The sequence below is a fragment of the Capricornis sumatraensis genome, chromosome 2, assembly GCF_032405125.1.
Source record: "Capricornis sumatraensis isolate serow.1 chromosome 2, serow.2, whole genome shotgun sequence".
NCBI classification, from domain to species: domain Eukaryota; kingdom Metazoa; phylum Chordata; class Mammalia; order Artiodactyla; family Bovidae; genus Capricornis; species Capricornis sumatraensis.
The window spans coordinates 55950228-55967235 of NC_091070.1; the positions used below are offsets into that span (position 1 = coordinate 55950228).

Consider the following 17008-nt stretch of genomic DNA (forward strand, 5'->3'; position numbering starts at 1 on the left):
GATACGACTGAAGCGACTTAGCAGCAGCAGCAGCAGCAGTTGCGTTCTGGGGCCTGACTTGGGCTAGGTCACTGGAGATCTCTCCAGAATCCGGTGAGTTTCTGCAACCAGGAGGGAAAGTGGAGAGGCTGTCACTTTGCAGGACCTTGATGCCCCAGACCCTTCTCTTACTGGGGAAGAGAAATTAGGAGCCGTTTGGCAATCGCATCCTGGCTCTGGGCAGCTGAGTTCGAGCCTTGGCTTTGGGAAGTCCTCCTCTGCCCGTTGTTGCCACCACCCAGCAGCAGCAGCCTGTGGCACCCTCTAGCCTGGTTATAGACATTCTCTGAAGTTGGCAGGGGAAGCCAGATAGCTGTTTCCATGCTGGCTGGACTCAGTGTTAGAATCAGTAGCTATATTAGGCTGTTGTCTGTAAGGACAGAAAAGTAGATACTGGGAATGCGGGAGAGAGGGACAAGCGTGAAAATGAAGATAGTTATGAGTTTGTGTGCTGGAACACTTAGGCTGTGTTCAGCAAGGATTGATGAACCAAATAGTAAATGTAGCCTCTTAGAGATAACACTGAAACATTTTCTTTAGAAATAGGTTGGGTTGAAACATTCTCTACCAAGAGAATGTGTAAAAGATTATTAGAAAAGGAAGTCCATTATCAAACTAGAAAGCTAAAAAAAAAATATAATAAAACTAGAAAGCTATAGTTTCACAAACAGATATGCAATACTTCTTAGCACTCTTCAGCTTTCTGATTGATGTTCCCAAATATTAGAAATTATGGAAGCTCTTTTTATTAATATGGATTATAAAAACACATAATTTTGATATTCTTATAGTTAACTTAGAAAAGTATTTTTTCTTTTTTTAAAAAATATTTTCTTTAATTTGGCTGTGCCAGGTCTTATTTGCAGCACTCAAGATCTTCAGTCTCCGTTGTGGCATCAGAACCTTTAGTGGTGGCATGTGGGATCTAGTTCCCTGATCAGGAATTGAACCTGGGGCCCCCTGCATTGGGAGCGCATAGTCTTAGCCACTGGACCACCAGGAAAGTCTTGAATTTTTTTTTTTTAACTTTTAAGAGTATTCGAACAAAGCAATGGGAATTCCCTGGTGGTCCAGTGGTTAGGACTCTGAGCTTCCAATGCAGGGTTCCTGGGTTCAGTCCCTAGTTGGGGAACTAAGATCCTGCATGCCATGTGGAAAGGCAAAAAAAAAAAAAGGCTAAATTTTAGAATTAGATTCATTAATTCATTGAAGGACTTTTAGAATTTTGTATCTTTAGGAACATGACAAAGACAGTACCTTAGTGATACTATTAACAAATCTTCATTTCTAATTGTAGTTAATTCCATTTACCAGAGAGAAGTATCAAAATAGTGTGTATATAGCTCTAGCTACGTGTATATGACAGAATCATTTTAGATATTCAGGTCTGTTTCTGTTAGACATCTAATCAATTAAGAAAAACAAATCCCATAATCTAAGCAGCACTTTGTAACAGTAAAGGCTTATGACCATAGAAGCCACCTAATAACAGAAACTCAGTTCAGTTCAGTCGCTCAGTCGTGTCCAACTCTTTGTGACCCCATGGACTGCAGCACACCAGGCCTCTTTGTCCATCACCAGTTCCCAGAGTTTACTCAAACTCATGTCCATTGAGTCGGTGGTGCCATCCAACCATCTCATCCTCTGTTGTCCCCTTCTCTTCCTACCTTCAGTCTTTCCCAGCATCAGGGTCTTTTCCAGTGAGTCAGTTCTTTGCATCAGGTGGCCAAAGTATTGGAGTTTCAGCTTCAGCATCAGTCCTTCCAATGAATATTCAGGACTGAGTTCCTTTAGGATTGACTGGTTGGATCTCCTTGCAGTCTAAGGGACTCTGAAGAGTCTTCTCCAACACCACAGTTCAAAAGCATCAATTCTTTGGTGCTCATCTTTCTTTATGGTCCAATTCTCACATCCATACATGACTACTGGAAAAACCATAGCTTTGACTAGATGGACCTTTGTTGGCAAAGTAATGTCTCTGTTTTTTAATATGCTATCTAGGTTGGTCATAACTTTTCTTCCAAGGAGCAAGCATCTTTTACCTTCATGGCTGCAGTCACCATCTGCAGTGATTTTGGAGCCCCCCAAAATAAAGTCAGCCATTGTTTCCACTTTTTCCCTGTCTGGCTCCAAAAATAAAGTCTGTCACTGTTTCTCCATCTATTTGCCATGAAGTGATGGGACCAGATGCTGTGATCTTAGTTTTCTGAATGTTGAGCTTTAAGCCAACTTTTTCACTCTCCTTTCACTTTCATCAAGAGGCTCTTCAGTTCTTCTTTGCTTTCTGCCGTAAGGGTGGTGTCATCTGCATATCTGAGCTTATTGATATTTCTCCTGGGAATCTTGATTCCAGCTTGTGCTTCATCCAGTCCAGCATTTTTCATGAGGTACCCTGCATATAAGTTAAATAAGCAGGGTGACAATATAAAACCTTGATGTATTCCTTTCCTGATTTGGAACTAGTGCTAGCTAAATAAATAAGCAGTCAAATAGGAATACACAGCATTTTAATAAATCTCTGAGAGATCCCGTTTAGGTATTATGTTAATCAAACATAGTAAACTGAAAAGATGGGCTTCTTTTCTGAAAAGGAAGTTCTTGGGACTGTGTTTTGTTCTCTGGGATAGCCCTATTGCCTGGCCATGTGCTTAGTCTGACTCTCTGCGACCCCATGGACTGTAGCCCTCCAGGCTCTTCGGTTCATGGAATTCTCCAAGCAGGAATACTGGAGTGGGTTGCCATTCCTTCCTCCAGGGGGTCTTCCCAACCCAGGGATCGAACCCAGGTCTCCTGCATTGCAGGCAGATTCTTTACCATCTGAGTCACCAGGGAAGCCTGGCCCATAGTGGGTGCTAGTAAATCTTTGTATGGATTAATAAAAGAGGAGGGAAGAAAGTAAATGTAAGAGTAATACTCCAGTGTCAGATGAAGAAGAAATCTACAGGAGTGAAGGAGTGCATATTTAAAGGGCTCTGTTTGTTTATTTTTGGCTGTGCTGGGTCTTTGTTGCTGTGCTCGGGCTTTCTCTAGTTGCAGCGAACGGGGCGATTGGGGGCTGCTCTTCCTGTGGTGCTCAGGCCTCTCGTTCTGGTGGCCACTCTTGTTTTGGAGCACAGGCTTTAGAGTACACAGACTTCAGTAGCTGCAGCGCATGGACTTAGTGGCTCCACGGCATGTGGAATCTTCGTGGACCAGGGATCAAACCCATGTCCCCTGAGTTGGCAGGCAGGATATTTACCATTGGACCACCAAGACAGTCTGAGAATACATTTTAAAGCATAGTCAGGTACCCAGGAAGCTTGGATACGTGTGATAATTGCTTGCCGCTTTGCTTCACTTTCCAACCTGTTAGTGCCACTCACTACATTGAAGGTCCTGGCTTATATTCATCTTTGAGTCTAGACACCATAGCACATAGTAATTGTCATTTATTGAAAAACGACGATTTGCAAAGCACTGTTCTTTCCTACACAACAGCCAGGGGCATTATTTGCATTTTGGAAATAAAGGACACAAGCTCAGAGGAGCTGGATCATGCACCCGAACACTGCGGGGTCGGGATCCCAGCTGAGGGCTGTGCGGCTCTAGAGCCATAGGCATCGTCCCCGGCCAGACTCTCTAGGCGCTCAGTAACTGTGTGTGGAGTGCAAAAACAGAGGAGGCATCAGGATGAAGTCATTAAGGGGATGGCATTGAGCTAGGTGTTAAATAGAAGTAAGATTTGGGTGGGGTGAAAAGGGCAGGGTGGTGGCGAGGGGTAGAGGATTCAGGCAAAAGCGACAGTCAATTAAAAAATGAGAACAGAGAGGCATAGACAGAGTATATGTAGGACTTCTGGTTTCCTAGCAAGTGGGATGTGTTTGAAGATGAGTAGGGGATAGCAGTTTGGGTCTAGGTTGCAGAGGGCCTTGGATAAGATGCTTGGACTTTACTTTAGAGACAGAGTCAGTCCATCAGAGAGCATTTTTATCAGGAAAGAGCTTTGCATACAGAAATACCCACCCAGAATTTGGAAGAATGTTCAAGGCTAGTGATTCCTTGAGAATGCTTGTCTGAAACAGAGTAATGCTCTTTTAGATGAGAATGAACTAAAAAGTCCATAAGTAAGAGCATTTTCCAAGTATCTGAACTCTCAGACTTGACCCTAGGAGGATGAGTGGCTGGTTTCAATATTCATGGTCATGCATAGAGGAAAGAGCAAATAGAGCTGTCAAACAAAAGATAATGCAGGAGGCTGCAAATAAGAAGAGTGTTTTGGAGTCTTAAGAATTGCAAGTTGGAAGACCCAGATTTGTAGTCCTACAAGAATGGGTAGTCTTGAAAGAAAGTTCCATGGAAGAAATAGAATCGGGGCCTTATGAAAACAAAAGGCTATGAGGTTGTTAAAAGTTGTGTGGTCAGAATTGTGATCGACATAACTCAGAAAATATTTGGCTTTAAGGAATCACGTATTTTAGGGTAGTGGTCCATTAAGTGGGTAGACTCTCATGAGTTATTTTTAGGGTAAGTGTTTTAGAAGTGTCTTGAGTTTCTGGCAGGTTTATGACTTCATCAGGTAAAAATATCAGATTCCATCTCAGCTAAGCTATGCCTAAGTCACACTTCCTTAATGGCCTCCTGGCTCTTCTATTTAGAGAGTTCTATTAGCAATACTGACTCCATTTTGATCTTCCTTTCACATAGCTGATGAACAGATGACACATTAGTGGTGTCATTGCTTTCTCTTGACACTTGATTGACATGTAAGCTTTAGAAAAGCCTTAGAGTGTGAACATCTGTGTCTGTGAATCACAGTTTCTAGTCTGGTCTTTTCTGACATAAAATGAACTACTGGGTGTTTCCAGTTGTCTAAACTCTATTCACTGTCACACAACCAGGCATCTATCTTCAGGGAAACTGCCCTTTCAAGGATCATCAGTGGGATTAAAATAAATCACTTTAGTTTAGTCTGCTGTTGTTCCAAACTTGTTGTTTTTTTTTAAATCCCCCTTCTCCTATAAAGTATTTATCATTATCTGCTGAAACACTGTCACTAGATGTAACAGATTGCTTTCCTCCAACCTCAATAGTTATGTCTCTGTAATAAATTGTTTTTTGACTTCATATAACTGAAATATGGGCGTTTTCTCACAATATGCTTTTCTCTCACTCAACATTATTTTCTTGAGACCATTATAGAACATGTAAGTATTCCATTGTGTGAATACACAGCAGTTTATTCATTCTGGTAATGATGGACATTTTTTGTTATTACAAATGCTCAAAGGCTAGTGGTCTGTTGATTCAAAAACGAACTGCTGGGACTTCCCTGGTGGTCCAGTGGCTAAGAATCACTGCTTCTAATTCAGGGGGCCCAGGTTTTATTCCTGATCAAGGAATTAGATCCTGCATGCCACACTAAGACTCATTGCAGCCAAATAAGTAAGTTAAATTAAAAAAAAAAAAACAGACTAATTGTTTCAGAATATTGCTTCAGAGTCAGCCCTCCATATCTTTGGGTTTTGCATTCAGATTTAACCAATGACAGATTAAAAATGTTCAGGAAAGGGAAATTCCAGAAAATTCCCCAAAGCAAAACTTGTATTTGCCTGACTTGGCAACTATTTACATGGAATTTACACTATAACTGTTTTCATAACATTTGCATTACATTAGGTATTATAGGTAATCTAGAGATAATTTAAGGTAAACAGTGGGGGTGGAGGATGTGTTGTGCATGGGTTGTGTGTACGTTAGTATCCAATTCTTTGTGACCTTATGGTTGTGGTCCACCAGGCTACTCTGTCCATGGGATTCTCCAGGCAAGAATACTGGAGTGGGTTGTCATGCCCTTCTCCAAGGGATCTTCTTGACCTACAGATTGAGCCCGGGTCTCTTGCATTACAGGAGGATTTTTTACCATTTGAGCCACCAGGGAGGCCAGTATATAGGTTATGTGTAAATATTATGCCATTTTATATAAGGGACTTGCGCATCTGCCAAGCTTGGTATCTGTGGGGGTTCCTGGATCTTATCCTCCACAGATGCCAAGGGAGAATTACCAATAGTATGAAGGAGAACAGTCAGACTTGACTTTTTGCCAGGATAGCGGGTGTTAATGGTGGAAATGAGAAATCTGTGTGCCTTTTCTCTCCCCACGTTGAAGCTTTCAGAGTATGCGGAACTTGCTTTCTCTCTTTTTTTTTGGCCATGCCTCATGGCTTGTGGAATTTTAGTTCTCCAACAAGGGATCCAACCCCATCCCTCGGCAGTGAGAACAGAGAGTCCTCACCACTAGATGTTCCTGAAACTTGCTCATTTTAGTAAAAAATCTCCAGGATGTAGGACACACACATACATGCATGCACACACACAGTGTTCCATAGAAAAACCTGTGTGTGCTGATCGGATTCAGTTTCCATTGCTTAAGAAGAATCTTGGATGATTATTGCAATTTCTAATATTTTTATTCTCCCACCGGCCTTAAAAAAAGATCCAAGAAGCAATTCCACTTTAATGAGAAGACTTGTTTAAATCAAAGACACTTGTTTCAATTTAGAAAAGTTTCTTGGGGACCTCCCTGGCTGTCCAGTGGTAAAGACTCCTTCTGAGCTTCCAATGCAGGGGGCATGGATTCAATCCCTGGTCAGGGAACTAAGATCCCACGCACCTTGCTGTGTGTGTGGCCAAAAAAAAAAAAAGTTTCTTGATTAGTGTAGAAGGCCAACTTGAAAAAGCTGATTATATATCAGTAATTTTGTTTTGTTCCTAAGAGAAACTCCTTGAAAGCCAGATCCAGGTTGACTTTTTGTTTCACCGGTTCACATTCTAGGTGAGAAGCTCCTGCAGAGCTGGCCCCTGGTTCAGAAATGCTGCTTTCAGAATTACTGTTCAAGCAAATGTTGTGTCAGGGTCCTCCGTCAGTTGTGGGTGAACCCTCACAGTAGTGCGGTGCACCCCAAGAGCTGGCATCCAGGGATGTGTTCAGTGGACTTTGGGGTCTGCTGACCTGCGACTGGGCACTAATGGTTGCCTGTCTTCCAGCTTTCATGACGCTGGTGATCACACTGCTGCACGTGTTCTGGGGCGTCGTGTTTTTCGATGGCTGTGAGAAAAAGAAGTGGTACACCCTTCTTGTAGTTCTTCTCTCCCATCTGTTGGTGTCAGCCCTGGTGAGTATTGCTAGTCCACACATCTGAAGTGATAGATTCCACTCTAAGTGAAATATACTCACGGCATAATGAGGAAATTCAGAAAAAGTCATTTAAAAGAATGAATGAATGATAGATAAATCATCCAAGTCTTTCTATAGAAAGATAACTATTAGTTTGTTGGCTGATCTCATAAACTATTTCTTTTTGGTAGGTGTCTTTCTTTTAATTAAGTTAGTCAAACCTGAAATAGTCTTGCATTATGCTTATGTTATGGAACACATTTTAAGCAATTTCTACATTATTATGGATCCTTTTAATATTTACATTTTAATAGCTTTTTATATCATTACGTAAAATTATAGTTTGCTTAACTGATTGATCATTTGTTTTTCTACTTTTGGTTATCAGAAAGCTGTTTTGAATTGAACATCATTGTATATGAAACTTTTTCAATACGTTGTTCAGATTCTAAGGAATGGAATTATGAAGTCAAATGGAATATTTTTAAATATTTTAAGATATTAAAGCCCTTGATGCAGATTGCTAAAATTCTCTCCAAAAGGGTTGTACTATTGTTACTCATTCTGATTAATATCAAGAGTGCCTGGGACTTCCCTGGCCGTCCAGTGGTTAAGACTCCAAGTTTCCAATGCAGGAGGCTCAGGTTTGATTCCTGGTTGGGGAACTAAGAGCCCACCCACATGCCACATGGCCAAAAAAAATGTGAAACCCCCTCCCAAAGAGTACCCATCTTAATCCCTCCTCACTGGTATTAAAATGCCAGTTTTCAAAAGAAAGTTGAAAAGGATACTTGACTAGGTGTATTTTTAAAGCACTGTTTAATGCTTTGGTCTGACTTTAATCATAATTGTCATATACTTATAGCAGAACGATCCCAGCCATTGCCTCGTCTAGACCTTCATCATTTCTCACCTAAAGCATTGAAAAGTTCCTTCTGATGGTGTCCTGTTTCATGTTTCTCTCCTCTCCATCCATTTAGAGTTCATGTCAAGTTTTCTTATACTGGATTCTGCTCTCTCACCCATCTAAAGAACAATCTTCCTGCCTTCCCTACCTAGAACATTTCAGTCATACTAAAGTTACCCTTAATATGATACTAAAGTTACCCTTAATATGATGGCAGCTGCTGCTGCTAAGTCACTCCAGTTGTATCTGACTCTGTGTGACCCCACAGATGGCAGCCCACCAGGCCCCTCCATCCCTGGGATTCTCGAGGCAAGAATACTGGAGTGGGTTGCCATTTCCTTCTCCAATGCATGCATGCATGCATGCATGCTAAGTCGCCTCAGTCGTGTCCAACTCTGTGTGACCCCATAGACGGCAGCCCACCAGGCTCCTCTGTCCATGGGATTCTCTAGGCAAGAATACTGGAGTGGGTTGCCATGTCCTTCTCCAATGATGGCAGCTGCTGCTGCTAAGTCGCTTCAGTCGTGTCCGACTCTGTGCGACCCCATAGACAGCAGCTCACCAGGCTCCTATGTCCCTGGGATTCTCCAGGCAAGAACAGTGGAGTGGGTTGCCATTTCCTTCTCCAATGCATGAAAGTGAAAAGTGAAAGTGAAGTCACTCAGTTGTGTCCGACTCTTCACGACCCCATGCGCTGCAGCCCACCAGGCTTCTCCATCCATGGCATTTTCCAGGCAAGAGTACTGGAGTGGGTTGCCATTTCCTTCTCCAATGATGGCAATTATGTAAAGTCAAATCTTCATGGAAAAATAATTGGAGAGAGAATGTATTAAAATGTTAACAGTTTTCATCTCTGGATGGGTTCTTTTATTCTTTATGGTTTTCAGCACGTTCCAAAGTTTCTACTGTATATACTTTAATAATCAGAAAGGAAATTGCAAGAAAAAGCCAATGTCCTTCTTATGGATCCAGTCCACCATTCATTCATTCAACAAATAGTGAGTGCCTTCTGTGTTTCAGGCACTGTTCTATAGGTGAGCAAAACAATTTACAGAAAAAAACCAAGACTCTGCCTTTACCATCTAGTGGAGAGAAAGGGACAATAAGCAACAGACATAATAAAACAAAATATGTTAGAAATTGATTGGTGCTGTGGGAAAAAAGGGAAAGCAGAGTGGGTTCAAAGGGTTCAAGGGACTTCCCTGGTGGTCTTCCCTGGTGGGAAGACTCTATACTCCCATTGTAGGGGACTTGGATTCGATTCCTGGTCAGAGAACTAGATCTCACATGATGCAACTAAGACCCACTACAGCCAAAATAAATAATTTTTAAAAAAAGATTCTAGATTGTAGGAGCTGGGGATGTTAATTTTCAAACTAGGTAGTTAAAAGTAGGCTTCATTGTGAAGGTGACATTCAAGTGAAGAAGTGAAGTTGGTGATGTGGCTGTCTGGAGAAGGAACATGACAGACTAAACAGCTAGTGGCAAAGTCCTAAGACTAAAGAGCATGCTTGGCATGTTTATGGAAGCGAGAGTGGCCAGAACCATGAGCCAGGGGAAGTTAGTAGGAGATACTGTCGCGGATTTTAAATCGGAAATGGAAGTAGTGGTTGGAAATGAGAACCATATCTAGATAATGCAAGGCTTGGGCTTTTACCCTTAGTGAAATGGATTCATTGTGGGGTGTTGAGTACAGGGACTTGATTTGAATCACGTTTTAAAAGACTCACTTTGACTGCTGTTTTCAGAGTACACTGTAACAGGGGAAGAAATTAAATCATCAAGAGAAGGATGGGGACACCTTGGGTGAGATAGCAATGGAGACGATGAGAAATGTTCAGATTCAGGACATGTTTCTGATAGTAGAGCTAACAGCTGTTTCCTGACAGACTGGCTAAGGCAAGGGAGAGGAAGAGGAGCCAAGGACATCTCCAAAATTTTGAGCCTGGGCAACCCAAAGGATGGAGTTGCCATCAGCTGGGATGGAGAAGCTTGTGAGGGGAAAGCAGTAGACCTCTTTGGGCCTGGTACCTTGGAGGTGCCTGTTGGGCATCCAAGTGGAGACGTCAGTTGGGTATTTGGATGAAAAAGTCTGGAGTTTGGGAGAGAAATCCAAGCTTTAAAAGGTCATTACAGGGAGTGAATCTAAGCAGATGAGAGAAGAGGCCAGAGGACTAAGCCCTGGGGCATTCCAACCTTGAGGTTGGGGCAGGAGCAGAAGCCAGCCACGGAGACTGAGAAGGAGCAAGTTAGTGACGCAGGAAGAGAACCAGGCGTCAGGTGTCCTGAAGCTAAGTGTATTAAGGAAGACAGAGTGATGAGTTGTAGCAGAGGCCAGTGGACTAAAACCCAGACTTCTTTGTTTTACTGAATCTTACTGGTGCTAAACTTACCTCTTGCTGCTCCCCATAGTTCATATCATACACTATCTAAACTGACCAGTGTGGCTCGCAGGTCATTCATGCTGTTATATGTGCAGTGATGGGTCTCCCCCGTAACCTAGGTCAGTTTGGAAAACTGTTCATTTCGTGTGAGGCCTTCCTGGAAAAGGTGCACATTTCTGAAAGCACTGTCCTAGCCCTTTTTTACAGCTGTGTTGTAACCCTTCTCCCTGGCCAGCATTATTTTATTTGATACAGCCTTTACATCTACTTCTCCAATTAGGGTTTGATCATCAAGGATGGGATCTTATCTTGTCAATCTTTGTATCCTGAATCCCTGGCACATAGGAGATGGCCAGTAACTATTGTTGAATATTGAAGAGTTTGTATTATTCTCTCTAATGATTGAAAAGAACCCAGGAAATTTGAAAGATTACATACCAAAATTTAACAATAGTTGTCTCTGAATGACAGATTTCAGAAAATGTGTAAGTTTTATGAATATAGCACATGTACTGTAAAGTATATAAATCAGAAGTGTACATCTTTTTTTTTTTTTTTCCTAATCTTTGGGCTTCACTTCATGTGGGATCTTATTTCCCCAACCACGAATCAGACCCACGCTCCCTGCATTGGAAGCGCAGAGTCTTAACCACTAGACCACCAAGGTCCAGTGTGTACATCTTGATGAATTTTCCCAGTGTGAACACACCAGTGTCACTCGAACCCAAATGCAAGCTAAAACATTTGCTCCCGTGAGCTTCCTGGTGCTACTTTTCTGCTTCCCTGCCGCCACCCCTCCAAGGATAACCATGGTCCTGACTTCTGACTCGATAGCTTGCCCTGCCTTAAACAGAACAGTACAGTGTTTGCTCTTTCTTGTGTCTGACTCCTTTCACTCAGTCTTTGTTTGGGAAATTAACTTGTTTATAGCTATTGATTGCTGTTTCTTTGCAGAATAGTGTTCTATGGTATGACTATACCATAATTTATCCATTCCACCACAGAGAGGCATTTATGCTGTCTCCAGGTTTTAACCATTGTGAACAGTACTGCTTTGAACATTCTAGTGTATATCTCTTGGTAAAAATGTGTGCACATTTCTTCTGGATATATACCTGGGGTAGAAGTCCTTGTCATGGTGTGTACATGTCAATTGTTCATACTACCCACTTTTTCAGAGAGGTTGTATCAACTTACACTCCACCTTTAATTTATGAGTTGTATTTTCTCCACCTCCTCACCAACACTTAGTAGTGCATTCTCTTTATTGTTACCAGTGTCTAGCACTGGGTGTGTAGTGGTATCCCATTTTGGCTTTCATTTTCATTTTCCTGATGGTGAATGAAGTTGAGCGTGTCTTCCTATGTTTATCAGCCATTTGGGTAATTCTCTTGTAATGTGCCTGTTCACATCTTTTACCCATCATTCTACTGGGTCGTCTGTCTTTTTTTTTTTTTTTTTTTTTAGGTTCTTTTTTGGTATTCTCTAAAAGAGGCTTTTATTAGACATGCCTGCCTAGTCACTTCAGTCTTGTCCAACTCTTTGTGACCCCATGGACTGTAGCCTGTCAGGCTCCTCTGTCCATGGGTTTCTCCAGGTAAAAACAGTGGAGTGGGTTGCCATTTCCTTCTCCATTATTAGATATATGTATTATAAATAACTTTTCCTACAGTGTGGTTTGTCTTTACATTCTCTTAATGTTGAATGTTGTATAAAAATTAGCCTATCTGAATTTCAAGTTTTAAAATTTATTTTACTCACTTGTACATTTTAATTTTCTATGATAATCATGTATTGTTTCTGTAATTGTTTAAAACAGATAATTTTATTAAAGAAACAAGCTAAAAAAGAGATGGAAAGTAGCTTAGCACCCTACAAAGTATGTTAAAAATCAGCAGATTTGAGGAATAGAATTATCCTTAAGAATTTGAAGGAGAACCTGAAGGGCTCAGTGCCTGCCATGCCCCAGATGCTTCCTGAGAAAAGCAGTCATTCTGCACAAGGTGCTGTCTGCAGAATCAGCCTGTGACCCTGGCCAGAGCGGGTCGGAAGGGGTTGGGGCTTTCGTGCAAGGGAATGTGCAGGCAGGACGAGGGTGAGGACGCTGAGGTGCTGGGGAGCACTCCCCCTGAAACCTTGACCCAGTCAGAGCCTCTTCTTTCTTAAAAAGAACCCATTTCTCCACCTTATCCTGGTCGAGCAGAGAAAGTATTCCTTCTCCGGTCAAAGGCCAGCCCCTCAGTTTGGGCTCCAAACCTAATTCTTTGCACCCTTACTCCTGTCCTCCATCACCAGCCTTGCCCTCTCTTCACCGGCACATAGACATATCTGGGTTTGGGGCTCACTTTTGTTTTATTTGGCTGCGCCAGGTCTTTGTCGTAGCATGTGGAATCTAGTTCCCTGACTAGAGATCGAAGCCAGGCCCCCTGCTTTGGGGGTGCAGAGTCTTAGCCACTGGGAACCACCAGTAAAGTCCCTAGACATATCTTAGATAAAACTCTTCATTATTGCTGGTTCTCTTTCTAGCCACGACTTGTTTTCCTAGTCTGCATCACAGCGAAACTGGTCATGTTCCTAGTGCATTCTGGCTTCTGTCCAACCACTCTTCTAAGACTGCATGTTTGAAGATCAAGAAGGACCTAATCACTCCATATCTAAAGGATGCTGGTTGGCTTTTTTTTTTTCATCTCAGCAGCCTTTAGAAGGAGTTGGCCGCCCCCTCTTTGTAACATTTCCTCTTTTGCTTCTGCATCGCGCTGTCCTGGTTCCCTCTCACCCCACTCCTTGCTCTTCTCAGATGCCTTGCTAACTCTTTTTCAGGATGAGTCAAGCCAGTAGGGTGGTGTTGGCACTTTTACTTTGCTCCTGCAGTACTAAACAGCACAAATACTTTATAACTGTTCTCAGGACTGGAGCTTGACTTCACTTTTCCCTTCTCTCTAGCTCTGTGGGTAATCGCATTCATAGCCGTGGCTTTAAGACCATTTATGAACTGGGCTTCTGTATTTCTCTTTCTAGCCCAGGCCTTTCCTCAGAGCCTCATACTCATAAACCTAACTGCTTACCTGACACCTGTTTGGTTTTTTTTGACCATGCATCACAGCATTTGGGATCTTAGTTCCCCAACCAGGGATTGAACCTGTGTTTCTGCATTGAAAGTATGGACTCTTAACCAATGGACCACCAGGGAAGTCCCCTGACACCTGCTTTTTGAAATCTCAGAGCCAGCCCACTCTTAGTATGTCCTCTTTGGACTTGGTTCCCACCTATCACTCCTAGCTTAGTCTTTCCCCAAGTGTTTTAAGCTCGGTCTTCCTTAAGTCTTGCCTAGCTCATCACTATCGCTATTTCTTTAAAGCCAGAACCATGGAAGTCACTCCTGAGTTCTCTGTTTCTCTCACATGCCATCCACCAGCAAGTCAAGTTCTGTCGCTTCCTGTCATCCATTCTCTCCATCTCTACCACCACCACCCTGGACTCTACTCATTCAGTGAGGAGTCTTCTTAACTATTCTCCCTGCTTTCACCATAGCCTCCTTGAATCCATTCTCTGCAGTTTAAAAATCTAAAATTGTTCAGCTCCTTGACCTAACACCCTTCTGCACCCCTTCATTGTTCTGAGGGTAAAATTCACACTTAGCACTGACATGCCTATCTGGCCCCTGCCTTTCTCTCCTGTCTCTGTGCTTGCCCTCCATCCTTACACATCATTTATAGCGATTCTCAGATCCTCAGCTGCACCAAACTCTTTGCCCTGCTTGGGTTCCTTCCCTTAGTCTAAACCAGGCTGGCTCACCCCTCCTCTTGTAAGTCTCAGATTAAATGCCGTTTTCTCAGCGCCTTCCTTGTCCACCTTGAGTAGATCACTTTGTTCTTAACCTTTACTAGCACCATCTCAGTTGTAGTTATTCTGTCCTAGCATTTATCACAATGTGTAAGTATTTATTTTTTTATTATTTATTACTGTGGCTGCACTGGGTCTTCATTGCAGTGTGCAGGCTCTCTAGTTGTGGTGTGTAGGCTTAGTTGTCCCCTGGCATGTGAGACCTTAGTTCCCTGATCAGTGATCGAACCCATGTCCTCTGCATGAGAAGGCAGATTTTTAACCACTGGACCACCAAGGATGTCCCTGTGATTAGTTATTTGTTTCTTCAGTCACTGCCTGTCTCCCTTACTGCTATAAGCTCTGTTAGGATAGGCACTGTGGTCTTCACTAATACCTTGTGCCACCTCATCAGTGGTTTTTAAATGAACTTTTGGAACCCTCAGCAGTTGTGCAGCTGAAAAAGAGATGCTGTTCCCTCTTGTTCCCTTGATTACAGAAGGTGGCTCAGATGGTAAAGAATCCACCTGTAATGCAGGAGACGCAGGTTTGATCCCTGGGTTGGGAAGATCCCTGGAGAAAGGATGACAGTCCACTCCAGTATTGTTGTCTGGAAAATTCCACGGACAGAGGAACCTGGCAGGCTGCAGTCCATGGGGTCACAAAGAGTCGGACACAGCTGAGCGACTAACACTTTCACTTTCAACACAGACTTGTCTTAACTTTCTTAATTCTCAGAGCCAGTTAACACAAAAAAGATTATAAACTGGACCCTGGTTGTATAACATCTATCTTCTATTGGGTATTTCATTAGGTCTGGCTTCTGATTACCTTCTAGGGTTGCCCTTTGAATACGGCTAGTGTCTGTTGAACAGGTTAATTCCTGTGTGTCTGTGGGCCCATGACATACATCAGATGTTTGGTGAAGCACACCTCCACTATTGAAAGTATTTAACATTTTCCATTATCTTAGGTTATTCCACATATTTAATAAGGTTGCTTTTCTTTCCCTCTGCAGACCTTAATCAGTCCTCACTATGGATTAAATCTGGTGTTGGTATATATCATCATGGTGCTCATGGGCGTCTGGGCCTTCTTTGTTTCTGGAGGCAGCTGCCGAAGCCTGAAACTCTGCTTGCTCTGCCAAGATAGGGACTTCCTGCTCTTCAACCAGCGTGCCAGATAACCTCCGAGAACTAGCACTTCTCAAACAGTAAGCTGCCTCAGTAGAGGAAGCACAACTGTGCCTTTTTCTAAACATCCCTTTTCCTGGTGGAATTTAGAAGAAACCGAACTATTTAGACACGATTTGACATTCATGCAGCAGCTTTCTGAAAGGGATACATCTGTGGTGTGCAGCCTGTGCATGGTGGAACTTCCTGGGGAAGCAAAGAATACTGATCTCTGGGCTCCATCTCCAGATTTAATTGGTCTGGGCACGTGGTAATTCTTTTAAAGCTTCCTAGATGACACCGATGTGCAGCCAGGTTGAGAACCATCGCTGCCCAAATAGAAACTTCCTGAGAACACTGTAGGTGAATAAAAATCAGATGTTTTGCTGTCTCTTAACTCAGCCTGCACTGGGCAAGTATCTGAATATAAATCCTGGTTAGCCTGTGTCTTTCGAGTTCTGAAGTCACAGAAGGCTAAAGGGCTATCATCTCTATGAACTGTTTTCATGTACTTCACTGGTACCCTGTTTCATGAGAACATGGGAGGCCATGCTTCAAACTACAATAATACATTGCACTGACGCTATAATCATTTAGCCAAAGTAAGCTATTGACGAATAGACTGTATTTTTCTCTACTCTTTCCAATCTCAATTTTGCTTTTTTGAAGCATTACATTGTTTTTGAGCATAGGTTCCATTTCTTTAACTAAAACCCAATTGTTTTCCAACTTCCTGGGAAGATGATATAAAACCAAGAATTTTTGTGCAACTTCTGTAAGTCCTGGGCTTAAGGGTCTTCATGGGCTCTGCCCCGGGGCAGTGTTTACCAGCTGAGTGCTCACTGCTGGACTAGTTGACCTGAAGTCAGTTGTTCTATCTCTGAGCAGCTCTGCAGGTTGCTGAGTGATGTACCCTGGGACAGGCTTCACTGGAGCTGGCAGAAGTTTACTAAAAACAGGAGGAGAACAAGCCAGTAGAGCAGTGTTGACACTCTTAATTTGCTCCTGTGATATTAACTAGCACATTCCCCCCAAAGAGTGTAGTGGAAAATTAGGAATATGTCTTAAATTTGTCAAATTCATGCTTTTAACATAGTCCATGTAATCTTTAGATCTTGTAAATGTCTCTGGATTTTGTTGGCAGATAGAGCATTCCCTTTATAGGCGTATCTAAGATGTTTGTTCAGCTTCTAAACGACTCTTTTTTGGTTTCCTCTGTAAAGAGAAATTGTGCCTTTACTAAGCTAGAAATTGTTCCCTGCTGATGACTTTTAGGGAGCTGTTGGTATGAAATGGAAATTCCGTACACATTAAAGTGAGAACCTCAGTGAATCCCATATGTGCAGTACACTAGCCAAAAGAAATAGAAGCCGCAAATGAAAGGGTTCACCAGTGAGGTGACAGATGGCAGAATTTGACAAGAATTTAACAGAGATGTTTAAAATGGAAAGGCAGCCAGTATTTTGGGTTAGTCACACATCATTCTAAGAACCAGAACCTTACATGTGAACTAGACCTTTATCAGTGAAAT

General features: G+C 42.4%; 1 protein-coding gene across 2 annotated transcripts in view; it reads left to right on the top strand.

Annotated features, from left to right (window-relative positions):
- The window catches only part of APH1B (aph-1 homolog B, gamma-secretase subunit), a 37728-nt gene extending 22237 nt beyond the window's left edge, over positions 1–15491 (top strand). For both annotated transcript variants that reach the window (XM_068966627.1, XM_068966628.1), the window contains 2 exons: positions 7063–7190; positions 15324–15491. In XM_068966627.1, the coding sequence (XP_068822728.1) occupies positions 7063–7190; positions 15324–15491 (296 nt within the window). The remainder of the gene's footprint in view (positions 1–7062; positions 7191–15323) is intronic.
- The last annotated feature ends 1517 nt before the right edge of the window (positions 15492–17008 follow it).